Consider the following 15,288-nt stretch of genomic DNA (forward strand, 5'->3'; position numbering starts at 1 on the left):
CCCCAGGCAGAGCAGCTCTGCCCCGGGCTTCCTGGAATCAGCCGCTGATCTGTTTCAGCAGCGGCTGACTTGGGGACCCCTGGGAGCAGAGCAGCTGGGGTCCTGCCGGGTTGGTCCCGCAGCGCTGTCCTTTGGCACTGCGGGACCAACCCGGCAGTACCCCAGCTGCTCTGTCCCAGGCGTCCCCAAGAGCAGCTGGGGTGCTGCCGGGTAGGTCCCGCAGCCCCGAGGGTCAGCGCTACGGGACCAACCCGGCAGTACCCCAGCTGCTCTGTCCCAGGCGTCCCCAAGAGCAGCTGGAGTGCTGCTGGGTTGGTGCAGTAGCGCTGCCCCTAGGCGCTGCGGGACCAACCCGGCAGCACCCTAGCTGCTCTATTGCAGGCATCCCCGATTCAGCTGCTGCTGAAACTGACCAGCAGCAGCTGAATCAGGGATGCCTGGGGCAGAGCCCGACTATAGTAAGGGGGGGCTATGAGGGGTCCGGAGTGGCATCCCCTCCCACCCCACTCCAGACCCCCATTGCCCCCCCCTTCTGATAGTCCGGCATATCTGATAATCCGGCACCCCCTGGGCCCTAAAGGTGCCGGATTATCGGAAGTTTACTGTATATATACATACAAAGGGGGATACCTCAAAGCACAAGCTTCCCGAGGCAAGAACAATGGGGCATTCCAGCTATCCATCACAGGCAGTAAGAAGGAATTGAGGAGGGGTTGGGTTGGCATGTTGGACACCATGACAGCACAAATTTAGAGGGCACTTAGACCAACCCTATGGCTACTGCTAGGGGAAAAATCTTCTCATTGTTGTGCATGCAGCACGCATATACCAGATTGGAACTGGAATGAACAAGCACTCAAAGAAGAATCTCAGATCAGTCCTTTGCTTCGAGATGTAGTCTTTCACTGCAAAATCCACTATAATGAACTAGTATCTAAAGTATTTGTTTAAGTTCAAAGAGTACAACCAAAAATTCTAAGGTAATCTTACCCACGGTCAAGCAAAACTGCAACACATGTACGGCCCCTTCCTGTTTCAAAAAGTTCATGAAGCGAAACAATAGGTCTTGCTGTTCTCTAATCTCCTTCAATTCCAGTTTCAGGACCTTAACATGAAGTGGAAAATGCAGTTAGCTTGTAAATTTTTCAAGTTCTTATTAAATAAACATATTCTAATAGAAGCAATGAAAAGAACACTGATAATATGTATAGCACATACAATACTTATTCAAACTCTGTATATGAATGCTTTCTTCACTTACAGATGGTTTTTTATTGCGAGGGTCTGCAAATTTCTGCAGGAATGGAATCAAAGATGCAGCGGGCTCAGTTGCTTTTTCAGGCTGTAAAAAGAATATTGACCTACTAAGATTGACACTGACATGCATGAATCAATAATAAATGTTTTAATTTTGTTAGTACTCACTGGGCTATCATCAATGAAGATGAGAAGCAAATGGTTGACAGTATCCTAATGGAAAAATACAAATTACTATTGAAAATATTCCATTGCCTTCCAAGTTTCTAGCAAGAGTCTGACAATTTTCATATTTTAAAATTGCAAACATCGAAGAATAATTCAGTGATTCTAACAATTTTTTGCTTGTTAGTTATACTTGAATGATTTCTACACCCAGACTCTTAATCAATGAACTTTCCAAATGAGATATGTACAGAAACAAGTTTTCCATACTGCAAAGATCAGAGCTCTGTTTGACATTTTAATGTCAGTGCAAGTTTGGTGAGTTACTACCAGAAGTTCCACAAACTCAGCTATTCTTTGCCTGCAGCTAAGCAGTATTCAGACAGTTGTTAAATTTTCTTCCACTTGAAAATGAAAACGTGCCACTTATCTACATAAGCAAGGAGTAGACAAATTAGCATCTATGGGGAGTGGCTTTTAGAAAGGCCTTGTCCACACACAAATACTGTAACTATACTGGTATAGTTAAAGTGATACAGTCCCAACCCTAATGTGGATTCATTTATATAGTTATAAAGGTATATGTAATGGCACATCTTACTATAGTTGTGTATGGAGTAAGTATAATTAGTTTGGTAATATATCATACCTCTAATAAATACAAAAATCAGTATGAAGAGCAACTCTAAGTATTTTTTAATTAAGGTAGCCAAATAATCACTAAAGCCAAATTCACCCTACAGCACCAAAAAATAAGATAATTGGGTAAACCATTAAGCAGACACGAAGAATAAAACCAAGGTGAAGTGCTTGTTTCATCATAAAACACTTCATTACTGGACAAAAAGGAAAACAACGATAAGCAATATAAAATTATTTCTACTGCTCCAAAATCTCACTGGGTCAGCTAAGAAGTCCATAGAAGGAAGGAAAACAGAACCAGACAGGATCTCTCTTATAAGCAATGCCAGGGATCTGAAAGGGGAAAAAAAGCATTACATTTTCATAGTAACTCAGGTTATTACATTTATAGTTTGTAATGGGTGAGATAGGTAAAATTGGTATTTTTATATAAAAATGTATTTCCCTATTTAATAAAAACATTATTTTACAGATATTTCTGCACTCCATACATTCGGTCTCAGAATCACAAGTGTCTAAACTGATGCAACACATGGAAACTATGGGGCAAATACATACCTCTTCACTCAATAGCTCACTCCTTAATTCTTAGCCCTCACTTTTAAAACTGTAATTCTTATGTTTAGAAGTAGATCCTTATCTCAACACCATAGGCTCACTTGTTTTCAATACTTAGACTATACTGATTACTCCATCCTTGTTCCTTAGTATTTAAGCATAGATTTTCTATTGTGTCAATTAAAGAAGTCTAGTTAAGGTTATGTCGATTTTTAATTTCTTCAGTTCTATTCTGCAATATATTCTTTCTATAAATCCTTTCACAGTACACACCTATAACCTAAAACAAATGTTAAGAAGAGAGGCTTGTGAAGCAGGTGCTCCACTATTCAACATCAATGATGCATCCAAATACAGTTTATAAAGTAAAAGCCTGTCTATGTAGTATGACGTCTCAATGGGGTAGCCACGTTAATCTTTAACTTTCAAAACAAGTAGTCCTGTGGCAATTAGAGACTCACAAAAATATATAGTATCATGAGCTTTCGAGGGTCAGCTAATGAAGTGAGTTTTGCCCATGAATGCTCATGATATATATATTTTGTTAGTATCCAAAATGCCACAGGATTACTTGTTTTTATGTAGTATGAGTCACTTGAGAGAAATGGGGGGTCAAGTTTCAGGAGGGACGTAGTTTGATGCCACACATGAAGCTCAGCAAATCAAGCTAGTAGCCAGCCTGCTATGAGCTGAACGAATTTACCACAACTTGTTATACTGACACACAATTTTATACTGGTATAACTGCACCACATTAGAGGGTTGCACTGTGGGTATAGTTGTATAGTTGACATCCCCCATTATTATTGAGGTTTTTTTATATTCACAGTCTCTATTAGATTAAATTAAATGCTCCTTGCACATTTCATAGTCCTGGTCAGGTGGTTGGTAATATTTCCCTTCTGTTATATTCTTATTATTCGAACATGGAATTACTATCCATAGAGATTCTAAGGTATAGTTTGGTTCATTTAAAATTTTACCTCGTTTGATTCTGTATTTTTTTCATATATTGTACCATTCTCCCAGCACCATGATCTGTTCTGCCCTGCCAATATATTTTGTACCCTAGTATTACTGTGTCCCATTTATTATCCTCATTTTATCAAGTTTCTGTGATGGCCATCATATTAATATTCTCATTTAATTCGAGGCACTTGAGTTCACCCATATTATTATTTAGACATCTATTACTGGTATATAAGCACTTGAAAATGTTGTCACTTTTTAGCTGTGTCGCATTACATGATGTCATTGAATGGGACTCTTTCATTTGACTGCTTCTGATCAGATCCTGCCTGTGTTTTGTCATTTTTCATTCTCTCTTCCTCATCAGGACATACAGAATCTGTATTAATAGATCCTCCCTTTAGGGATGTGTCTGTTTGAACCACATGGTCTTTTGTACCTGTCAGCTTTCCCTCAATTGTTAGTTTAAAAACTGCTCTACCACTTTTTAAATTTTAAGTGCCAACAATTTGGCTCCATTTTGGTTTAGGTGGCACCCACCATTATTGTATAGGCACTCCCTTTCCCAAAAGTTTTCCCAGTTCCTAATAAATCGAAACCCCTCCTTCCTAGAACATTGTTTCATCTATGCATTGAGACTCTGCAGTTCTGCCTGTCTGCCTGGTCCTGTGCGTGGAACTGGAAGCCTCTCAAAGAATGCCACCATGGAGGTCCTGGACTTCAATCTCTTACCTAACAACTTTAATGTCATGCCTAGCAGTGGTACTTGAACAGTAAATAAATTCAACGTAAAGCTAACACTGTCCTTTATACACTTTAACACCATTAAGAACTGTAGCATTACAAGATATACACCTATTGTAAATAGTACAACTTTTTAATATATTTGATACCTGCAGTCAGTTGCCTTTGGGGGAAGAATATAAGGGAAAAGAAGTTCAGTAAGTTTTCTTAAATAGTGAAGTTCATCTCTTCGACTCCTCAAAGCTACATGCAGTTCTGGTCCATATTCTTCTAAAGCAGCTTGCTGTAAGAATTCTGAATTTTTCACTGCAAGAAAATAAATATATAGAGGATATTCTAACTTTTTTCCTTCCTATCTTTGTGAAATAATGGCTGAGGAGATTTCTTTTCACTTGGATATGACACAGTCGTTTTCAATATTTTTGCATTTGCAGACCCCTAAAAATATTAAATGGAGGAGCAAACTCATTTGGAAAAATCTTAGACATAGTCTGCAGACCCAAAGTGTGCATGGCCCCCCCATTGAAAACCACTGATATATAACATTATCAAGATCATATTTTAACATAGGCACAATTATCAAAGATACATAAACAAACAAAATAAAATAACACATGAATATAGGCTTTGACTGTGGTTCTACTGTGAAAGGACTACATAAAATTTCCTCCTCCTATTGTAAAAAATAGTAACTTCTTCACTATACTTAATTCAACATTGGATAGTTTTCATGGTTTTACCACTTACTTGTAGGAGGGCAACTTATCCCAGTTTGTTTTTTAACTATACTGAAGCCTCTCCCCATTTACTTTTACCTAAGTTTCACTCTTCCAAGATAGGCTCTTATTTATTGATTTGTTCTACATATAATTTGGAAACATCTAAGACTGGAATTGTTAGCTATATAATGTGTTTCCTATTTAATTTATACAGGCAGTCCTTGGGTTACGTACAAGATAGGGACTGTAGGTTTGTTCTTAAGTTGAATCTGTATGTAAGTCGGAACTGGCGTCCAGATTCAGCCACTGCTGAAACTGACCGCCAGTTCCGACTTACATACAGAATCAACTTAAGAACACCAAGCGTCCCCAAGTCAGTTGCTGCTGAAACTGATCAGTGGCTGATTCCAGGAAGCCCGGGGCAGAGCAACTCTGCCTCGGGCTTCCTGTAGTCAGCGCTGGTCAGTTTCAACAGCAGCTGACTTGGGGACGCCTGGGGCAGAGCACCTGGGGTGCTGCTGGGTTGCTCCAGTAGCGCCGATCCGGCGCTACTGGACCAACCCAGAAGCACCCCAGCTGCTCTGCCCCAGGCGTCCTGATTCAGCCGCTGCTGAAACTGACCAGCAGCGGCTGAATCAGGACGCCTGGGGCAAAGCAGCTGGGATGCTGCTGGGTTGGTCCAGTAGCGCCCAGAGCGGCGCTGCGGGACCAACCGGCAGCGCCCCAGCTGCTCTGCCACAGGCGACGGAGAAAAGCCTCGTCTGCTCGGGGGGGGGGGCGTACTAGCTGCGCACCCCCCCCCCCCCCCAGCAGACCAGGGAGACAGGGAGCAAAGCCTCTGAGGACGCAGGCAGCGGGACAGCCGCAGCGAGCCTGGGCTGCCCCCCTGCCGGCTTCCCCTGCGGCTTTGCAAAGCCGCAGAGGGGCTCGGGCAGTGGAGCAGCCCAGGCGCGCCTGGGCTGCCCCCCTGTTGGCTTCCCCCGCGAGCCCCCTCCTCCCCCCAGCTTTACAAAGCCGCGGGGGAAGCCGGCAGGGGGGCAGCCCAGGCGCACCCCTTTGCTCCGCGTCTTCCTGGTCTGCAGACCAGGGAGACGCGGAGCAGCTTTTCTTGCCCGGGAGTACACGGGCGGCGGGACCGCGTGGTCCCGCAGTCCGTGTTCGTAACTGCGGATCCGACGTAAGTCGGATCCGCATAAGTCGGGGACTGCCTGTATTCCAAAATTACTTTCAAAATAAAATTGAAGCAATACATCTTTTGTACTGCTTTTCACTGTGCTTAAACTAAATTTTACTAGGAACTATTTTGTCAAAAGTATAGCATTAAAGTATTCACCTATCAAAAGCTATATTGCAAGAAAGAATATTTGTATTCTCAGGTAAAACCTCTGCTCCCTAATTAGCAATGAACATTTTATAATCCCTTTAAATCAATTCAATTGGAAAGACTGAGTTGTATTAAAGTGTGAATTAATTCAACATAGGTCCTGTGCCAAAAAATATACTAAAAAGGAATTAATTGCATAACCTAGGTTACAGATACATGCATTTAATTTACTGCAATCTGTGCACAAATCTCAGTTAAAATGTAACTTCACAACTACAAATTACGAAAATAAGTCAATTACTATAAACACATATACCACCTGATGAGATTTAGGCACACTGGCACTGATGAAAGCAGCAGGAATAGATTCTGAAAACTATAAATAAGGAGTCACCATAGGTGAGCTGTCTGAAATGGAAGAAAGGAAAAAGTAGGACAAAAGGAGGAGAGAAAGACACCTTGGATATGAAAGGAAAGAGGAAACAATGAGAAAAGCCCAAAAGAGAAATGGAACTGGGGCCAGGCTTAAAGTCCAAATCTTTAAACTATGGGGCGTACATAGCAACACTTCTGGGGAAGGGTCAAGAAAAACTGAAGTTACAAGGAGTCATTTTCAGCTATTTGCACATTTCCTAATTTGACATGTTCAGCTGAAATTGGGTATACCTGCTGTCAGGCAGCATTTTATTAAAAAAAGATAAACATGCCGTTTACAAGCACAGACATGAAAAAAAATGTAGTTCTTTTAGTTAAAAAATGCAAGCATTTTCTTAACCACATTAGCACCTTAACAAGTGGCCATGAAAGCTTTGCATTTACTATAGCAGCACCACAAGAAGTATCTTTCATTGTTTGGTGAAAGTTAAAGTTGATCTGTCTAAATTAGGGGGTCAGCAACCTTTCCTAAGTGGCATGGCAATATTTAACCCTCTTGATCTGGGCAGTGCTGCACTCCCTGCAGGAGGGAAGGGGCTCACTCCACCATGTGCCCGTGGACCATCTGGCTCAGTGCAAACCTTTCCACAGACTATCAGCTGCTAATGGAAACTCACTGTTAATGACATAATTATGCACGAGCCATTCTGCTAGTGCTGCAGCTGGGGAGAATTGTTTGCATTCAGTTCTTGTCCACGTTTGGCCCTCTATCCCCCCAGACAAGTACCACAGCAGAATGGGTGATGGATATTTTTAAAAAACGTGAAGGCAATGGCAGATTTAATAATGACAGATTATAATAAAAGTACTAACACATGTGCAGCATCAAATGTTTTAGACTTAGCATTTTAAACTTGCAAACCATTTTAAATATTCAAAACATTAATATAAAAAAGTTTCATAGTACCTTTCTGCCTGGCTTTAGCTATGACTTCTATATGTTTCATTGCTGCCTTTAGCATTTTCTTTGTTATAACAGATGGAATGTCCACCTAAAAAATAAATTTGAAGTTAAGGGGGGGAAATCAATTCTTCCTAAGTTACTAAAGTAGATTACTATGAAAAGTATCTGTTAACGCAATTTATTAGTAAAATTTAAATGCCCAGCTAAGATTTTTTTATTTCAAATGTATCCACCTGAGTTGACAGCATGCTCATTTTCTTGGGAAAGCAAGATACTTACCATTACCAGTTAATAGAGTAGAAAAGTCAGATATCTGTTCCAGTACTGGTGTTCTTTGAAATGTGTTGTTCATCTAATCACCAAAAGTTTTCCTCTCAGCAGTATCCAAGGGGCCCAGCTCTAGCACCCTCTCAAATGGTGCCGTCTACCCCCTCCCCCACCACCACCCTCAGCTCCTTTTTGCTAGAAACTCCAAAAGTAAGAAAGGAGGGTGGGCCGTGGAATGGACATAAGCAACACATCTCAAACAACACCAGCTGTGGAAAAAGTACTTGATTATATCCTTTCTGTATTAGGTGACTCCAACCAGTACACGTGGAGGGGGGCAGGAGTTCACAGCCATGTAGCTTGTAACACAGCTCTGCTGAACTAGGGATGTAAATGACTAGTAGACTAGTCAACTATCCAGTAAGCATAAGCGACTCGACTAGTTGCTCCCCCCCCTTGCTGCCTCTATCAGAGCTGGTGCTGGGAGGGACCTGTTTAAAAGCTGGTTCTCCCCAGCACCATCTCCAAGAGGGGCAGGGAAAGCAGAGGTGTAGCAGAGAACTGGGCATGAGCCAGGAATCAGCTGATTCCGGCTCGCGCCTGGTCCCAGATGCCATGCCTCTGCTTTTTAAATGTATTAGGAGCTACCAGGCTCTTAATACAATTAAAAGGCAGAGCCGTAGCAGTGTTAGCTCCCGGAGCCAGAAGCTAACCTCACTGCAGCTCTGCAGTTTTCCCCCTTTTTGACTAATCAGCTAGTTGATAGAATTTCCATTGACAAGTCAATTAGTTGATTAAATGCAATTTAACATCCCTGTGCTGAATCCAGAACCATCTCTGGCCTGCTGAGTGATAGCATAATGAACTGTGAATGTGCAGACAGAGGACCATGTCGCAGCTGTACAGATGTCCTCGTTTGAGATATACACCCAGAAAACACTTGTGCTCTAGTAGAACGGGCTCAGATGATTGGCAGAAGCAGGCCCTTTGCCAGCTCATAACAAGTCCTTATGCACGAAATGATCCAGAGGGAAATACTCTGCAAAGAAACTGGGAAGCCTTTCATCCTATCTGCAGTAGCAATGAAAAGCTGGGTTGATTTGCAGAACAGCTTGGTACACTCCAAGAATAAAGCTTTGGTCTTTCAGACATTCAGTGCATGCAAATGCCTTTCTTTCACCATCTTGTGAAACTTGGGACAGAACACAGGAATATATCCTGGTTCTCATGCAAGGAAGACACCACCTTTGACAGGAAGACTAGGTGGAACCACAGCTGGACCTTGTCCTTATAAGAGACCAAGTAAGGTGGTTCCAAGGTCAAGATCTTGATCAGAAGTAGGAAAACAACCTTCCAGGACAACTGGGATAGTGATCCTAAGTTGTAGTAAGTAGTCTAAATGGACAGCACCAAAAGACATGAGTGAGAGATTCTGCGCTCTGATACCCAGTGGGAAAACCTCGTCCATTTGCCCAACTAGATCAGTTTTGTGGGTTGCTTCCTGCTTCCCAGGAGGACTTGCTAAGTCTTCTCTGAGCAGGCATGCATCTCCAGGCTCAACCACAAAGCATCCATGCTGAAAGAGGCAAAGACTTGAGATTGAGGTGTAGGTGTTGACGGTGGTCCTGTGACAGAATGTCCGAAATGTTAGGAATGGGCCAGGGAGGATCCTCCACCACCATGTATATGAGCATGCAAAACCACTGTTGGCAAAGCCACACTAGGGCAATCACAATAACCCATTCTTTATCTCTTATCATCTTTACTAGGGCCTGGCTGATGAGAGGGATTTGTGGGAATGATTAAATCAGAACCTCAGTCCATTAAATAAGGAAGGCATTGTCGAGGGAGTCCTTGCCCAGACCTTGCTGGGAGGAAAAAAATAATGGCACATTCTGTTTTGTCTGTTGGTGAACAGGTCTACTTGAGGAGTTTCCCAGCTCTGGAAGATCACACAGGCCACCTCCAAGTGGAGGAACCACTCATAGTGAGAGGAGACATCCCTTCTGAGGTAATCCATTAGGCACTCCTGATGCCAGGGAGATAACCAGCTTCCAGATGGATGCTGTGGCTGATTAAGAAGTCCCACAGATAGTGTACCTTTTGATAAAGAGCTGACAAGCGCTCTCCTCTTTGCCTGTTGATGCAGAACATCAAGGTCATGTAGTCCATCAGGACTCTCATTACCTTGTTCAACAGGTGCAGCAGGAAGATCTTGAAGGCTAACCAAAATGCTCTGAGTTCTTTGATGTCATATGTGTAATGTTGTTTCCTCGGGAGTCCACATCCTCTGAATCCAGAGATCTCCAAGGTGTGCTCCCCAGCCTAAGTTTGAGGTATCCAACACAGCTCAAGAGGGGGATTATCCAACAGGACTCCTTCCAGTACCTTCTCTGAATAAATCCAATATTGCAACAAGGTGAAAGCTACCCAGAAAATACTTACAATCTTTCAAAGATGGTCTCTGGCCTGGCAATAGGATGACACCAGCAATTGCTAGAGGGGCTGCATGTGTAGCCTGGCATGGCTAATCACGTAACAGAATGATGCCATGTGCCCCAGCAAGCACAAAGTTGACATCAGAGGACATCAGAGGAAACTTGGAAACCTCTGCAATGAGGTCTGACAGGGCCTGGAACCTATGTAGAGGGAATGCTCTTGCACGTTCAAACTGAGTACTGCCCTGATGAATTCTAAACTCTGGACTGGGACTAACGTGGACTTTTCCACAGCAAGAACAATGGAATTCCTTCCACATGGGAGAAGATATAAAAGGCCTTAGGAATTCCATCATTTTGCCTCTCCTGCTCCAGTTTCTACACTGCTCTGGAATACGGATTTACACTGATAGGAGCATTCTACCAAAGAAAATGAGCTCCTTCCAACAATTTGGAAGTAACTAGAGACTTGACTTAAGCCAACAGTATATTCCATCAATTATACAAGCCTGAATCAAGAACTTTGCATTTATTGTATATATTTGATTTCTTTAACCAATTTCAATTCTCACCCTTTCATTTTATAAATAAACCTTTATATTATAGATACTAAAGGATTAGCAACACCATGATTTTTGGGTAAGATCTGAGTTTTATATTGATCTGGGTATATGGCTGAGCCTTTGGGATCAGCAGAAACTTTTATTTGATGAAACTGGTTTACATAACCATTCATCCCTGTAAGGAGTGCTACTGGTAATGATACAAGGGAACCGAAGCGCCGGTAGGAATTGCTTGTATGACTTCTGGTTATCCAGTGTCATGAAACAGAAGTTCTCTTTTGGGCTGATTTGGGGCACCCTATAAGTAAAATATCTCCAGTTCTGAGCTGTGGCTACCTGATTTCTAAGTACTTAGCCCTGAATTGCTACTCTTAGTAGTTTCCCACTAGAACAACCCCTGTATACAGGTATTTAAACTGACGCTGCATCACTGTAATTACATCAAAAAAGCTCTATGCTTTCTTCTCAAGATGGTTTTATGTTGGCATAGGAGGGGAGTTACATTGGCAGGAGTGTTTTCTGACACAACTGTGTAGTGTAAATAAGATCTTAGAAAAGGAATATAAATCTTCCACCTTTCACAATATATTGAATTTTCCCTCCTTCCTCCTCAAAAATAAGTCTAGAAGAAGCAGCAGAGGTGGCAACCCCATATGGGACTGGTAAAGCCAACAGCCCCACAAGGGGCTAAGAGCCTCCAGCTGGGCTACAGCGGTCCCTTGCCCAGGATTCCGCTTAATAAGTTAATTGGTTAATTGACTAAGTGAGATATTACATCCCTAATAGTAGTGGATCAGCAAGTCAGCGAATAACTCCAAGTATGCTCAAACAACATGAATTAAAATTCTGAAGTAAATGCTACAGCTTATGCTACATTTCCATTTTGAAATATTTTCTTCCTTTGCACACTTTTATGCCTACAATACACAGAGCATTTGCTGATTGCCTGTCCCCACCTTAACTTTCAAACCATCTGCAGTACCACAAGCATGTTAACATGGAAGACACCCAGATCTGATATTCAGCTAGGATTAAAAGATATTGTTCATCAGCTAAGGACGCATGTGTGTATCTTGTAAGGATATTAGAAAGCAGTTATTTTAATAATTGTGTAGCTGCTAAATTTCTTAGCAGTTACATGATTACTCGATAGTGCACTCCTAGCTCCACTCCCAGAGAGCCACTCCCTGCCACTTCAAACTGCTGCCTCTGTATCAGATCTGTATATCAAAACTGAACATCAGATCTGTATCAGAGACAGCAATATGAGGTGACACGGAGAAGCAGATACAGAAGCGGTAACATGGTCAGCAGCAGCCCCTTTCCGTGGGGGACCCGAGCTCCCTGCAGACAGAGGCTGTTACGGCATCCCATGGAGCCGTCTATGTGTACAGCAGGCCTGGGCTGATACAGAGGCAGCAGCGGGGACAAGCCCCCACTTGCCATCCGGAGCTTCTGCCTCTGTATCAGCCCAGGCCCACCATATCAAAGGCAGCAGCGCCGGATGGCAGGCAGCTCCCCTGTGTGCTCTTCACTGAAAACTCAGACCAGCAGGCTGGGATTGAGACAGTCTTCCAGTCCAAGTTTTAAATGCAGAGCACGCAGGAGGGTGGGGTGTTGCAGTTAACTGGCATGGTTAACCAATAAGTGATTGCTTATTGGTTAAACAGTTAGCCAACTAGCTGTTAACATCCCTAGCATTCTTATAGCTCAGGAAACAGCATCTCCCCCATCACACAATTCTACTTAACACTTATTACATGACTCCAAGTTAATATAGTCCCTTTTCCACACAAGTCATACCTACCAGGTTTCTTAGAGTGAGCAATTTGAAACAGTTATGCTCTTAACAAGTCTGAAAACCTTAAATATCTTCAAAGAATCTTAGCACAGACGTAGAACCAGGTGACAGCTATACGGACAACAGTCCCCCAGTATCTAGTAGTTCTCTCTACTTTCTTAAAATAAAAACCCATTAGAAACAGCCAATGCAGCATAGAAGATAGTCTGGTGCTAACACAAAGCATTACTAAAATAGCAGGAACAAAGACTTTCATTTTTAAGGATTCTATAGGATTGGGCTGTGGAACAGTACCATGGAAGGTAAATTTCAGAGAAAGTAGGTGGCTATAAAGAGGAAGAAACTGGCAAAGGAAATTCTAGATAGGAAATATGTTTCTTATGTTAACGTAACTAATGCATGACATTTTATTTTAGCATTAGATAAAACGTGTATATATATAAATAAAATCAAGTTCTCTCTCAGCCATTTTTACCTTCTGAATTCTGCGAATTAATACAGATGCAAAAAACCGCAATGTTACTCTCAGCTCATCTACGAAAGACTCATCATCAGTTACATCCCTGTAAGGATTTAAAACAAATTATGACAAGTAAACCAGAGAAAATATTTGTGAACTTAATCTATCTATGTTATACTTGATACTTCCAAAAGAAAGAATAAAAAACATTAAGTATGCTATTTGAAAGCATAAGAATTATCCCAAACCTAAATGAAAGCACAAAAGTTAGAAAGAACTAGCTGATGACTGGTCCTCTATTCAAGCACAGAGATGTATGGACACCTAAATGCACTTGATATAGCTATACTTCTAATTAGCTGTGACTTGAGAGGCATGGTCACAGCATAAGACTAACAGCTAGGAATCATGTTCTAAATTGTGTTCTAATACTAACTGCATGGTTTTGAGCAAGTGACAACCTCTAATTCACTTTTCCCATCTGTTAAAAAATAGTTACCCAGTTAGGTGGGACAGAGTGAGCCTAAATCAATCACTTTGCAAAGTTGTACGAAGAAAAATGCAGTACAGTAATTCCTCACTTAACACGTGCCTGCTTACCATGTTTTTGCGATAGCACAATTTTTTTTTTAGGGAACATTTTTCAAACACAACCCCGTTCCCGCAATAACACGATTTCCCCTAGGGCCAGCAGCTGCACGAGGCTTCCCCTGCCTCTCTGCAAACCAGTAGAGGTTTGCCGCTCGCAGCGCCATTCCCCAGTGACCCCCGCTGGCCGGACTCAAGGCATCTGGCCAGAGGAGGTCACTGGGGAACTGCACGGTGAGCGGCAAACCTCCGCCGCTTTGTAAGGAGGCAGAGGAAGCCCCGCGCAGCTGACGGTGACCGGCTGCAGGCCTCCTCCCGTCCTGTCCTTCCCTTCCCTTCTCCAGAGCCAAACACCTCCCCTCCCTGCTATAACCCAGTCCCCTTTCTCCCCCAACCTTATGTCCTGGTCCCAGCTGCTAACAAGTGCAGGATGGAGCTGCGAGCGCACGTGCGCTTGAAACGCAACCCCCACCTTTTCCATTATTTTCAATGGGAAAACTGACCCCGCATAACACATTTTCACTTAGCATGATCATTTTCTGAAACGTATCCACTGTGTTAAATGAGGAATTACTGTACATGTTCATTATTATCAGAGTTGTTTGAAATTTTACATTTCCATCCAATGAGAAATTCTGAAACGTCAAAATGTTTTGTTTTGACATGATCAAAATGTTTCTACTTTTATATTAAAGTTCAGATGATTTTCTGTAAAAAATTTAGATGAAATTTATAACATTGAAAAAACTTGTCCCATCCTTGAAATTTGCCCCTTCCTACAAAGTTGCTTCTGTTGAAGGTCTCATTTTCCTGTTCAGGAAAGACAGCTTTCTCCAAAGAGAGAAACAGAGAAATGGGATGAAAGAGTAGAATGGGAAGAGAAAAATATCCTAGAACATTAGACAAATTCTGATTGTCATTAGGGCAAACATAGTAAGAAGATTTGCCCCTTAAGTAAAAATAATCCTCCAATTTTCTAATTAATCCACCCAATAAGCCATAACTTCAGAAAATTTCTCCCACCTCAGAATGTTAGTTCATTTTTTTTATTGTCACCATGCTAAGGTGTACAGAGAACTCAGTTATGACTAGGACAAAGTATTAACACATAAAAACTATGGTTCTTATATGTGATATCCTGAATCTAAACTCTGACAGTCTGAAGTAACATAAAAGATAGTGTGTCCATAGATTCTCCACCAACTTTAAATTATAAAATATTAAAGACAGTAACCTCCTTAAATATTATTTTATGTAAAAGGAGTTCCACAAAATGTCTTCTAGATTTCATATACTTTAAAGTTTACTCAGCTAATGAAAAAGTGAATAACCAAAAGATTATCCATTTTGGTGATGCACAAAATGGTGTTCAGGCTCCCTCTGCTGTCTACACATGAGTGTATTAGCTTTGTTCAGTATATTGTAACCAGCACTGACACAACCAAAGCAAAGAC

The 15,288-nt window shown here is 41.9% G+C and overlaps 1 protein-coding gene across 3 annotated transcripts in view; it reads right to left on the reverse strand.

Moving 5' to 3' along the window:
• The window catches only part of SNX14 (sorting nexin 14), a 70,026-nt gene that overhangs the window by 42,003 nt on the left and 12,735 nt on the right, over positions 1 to 15,288 (reverse strand). For all 3 annotated transcript variants that reach the window (XM_075923838.1, XM_075923837.1, XM_075923839.1), the window contains exons 6-12: positions 13,262 to 13,349; positions 7,721 to 7,805; positions 4,485 to 4,641; positions 2,322 to 2,397; positions 1,426 to 1,470; positions 1,262 to 1,342; positions 991 to 1,105 (exon numbers count right to left, since the gene is read on the reverse strand). In XM_075923838.1, the coding sequence (XP_075779953.1) occupies positions 991 to 1,105; positions 1,262 to 1,342; positions 1,426 to 1,470; positions 2,322 to 2,397; positions 4,485 to 4,641; positions 7,721 to 7,805; positions 13,262 to 13,349 (647 nt within the window). The remainder of the gene's footprint in view (positions 1 to 990; positions 1,106 to 1,261; positions 1,343 to 1,425; positions 1,471 to 2,321; positions 2,398 to 4,484; positions 4,642 to 7,720; positions 7,806 to 13,261; positions 13,350 to 15,288) is intronic.

Source organism: Pelodiscus sinensis, chromosome 3 (assembly GCF_049634645.1).
Source record: "Pelodiscus sinensis isolate JC-2024 chromosome 3, ASM4963464v1, whole genome shotgun sequence".
In the NCBI taxonomy this organism is placed as follows: domain Eukaryota; kingdom Metazoa; phylum Chordata; order Testudines; family Trionychidae; genus Pelodiscus; species Pelodiscus sinensis.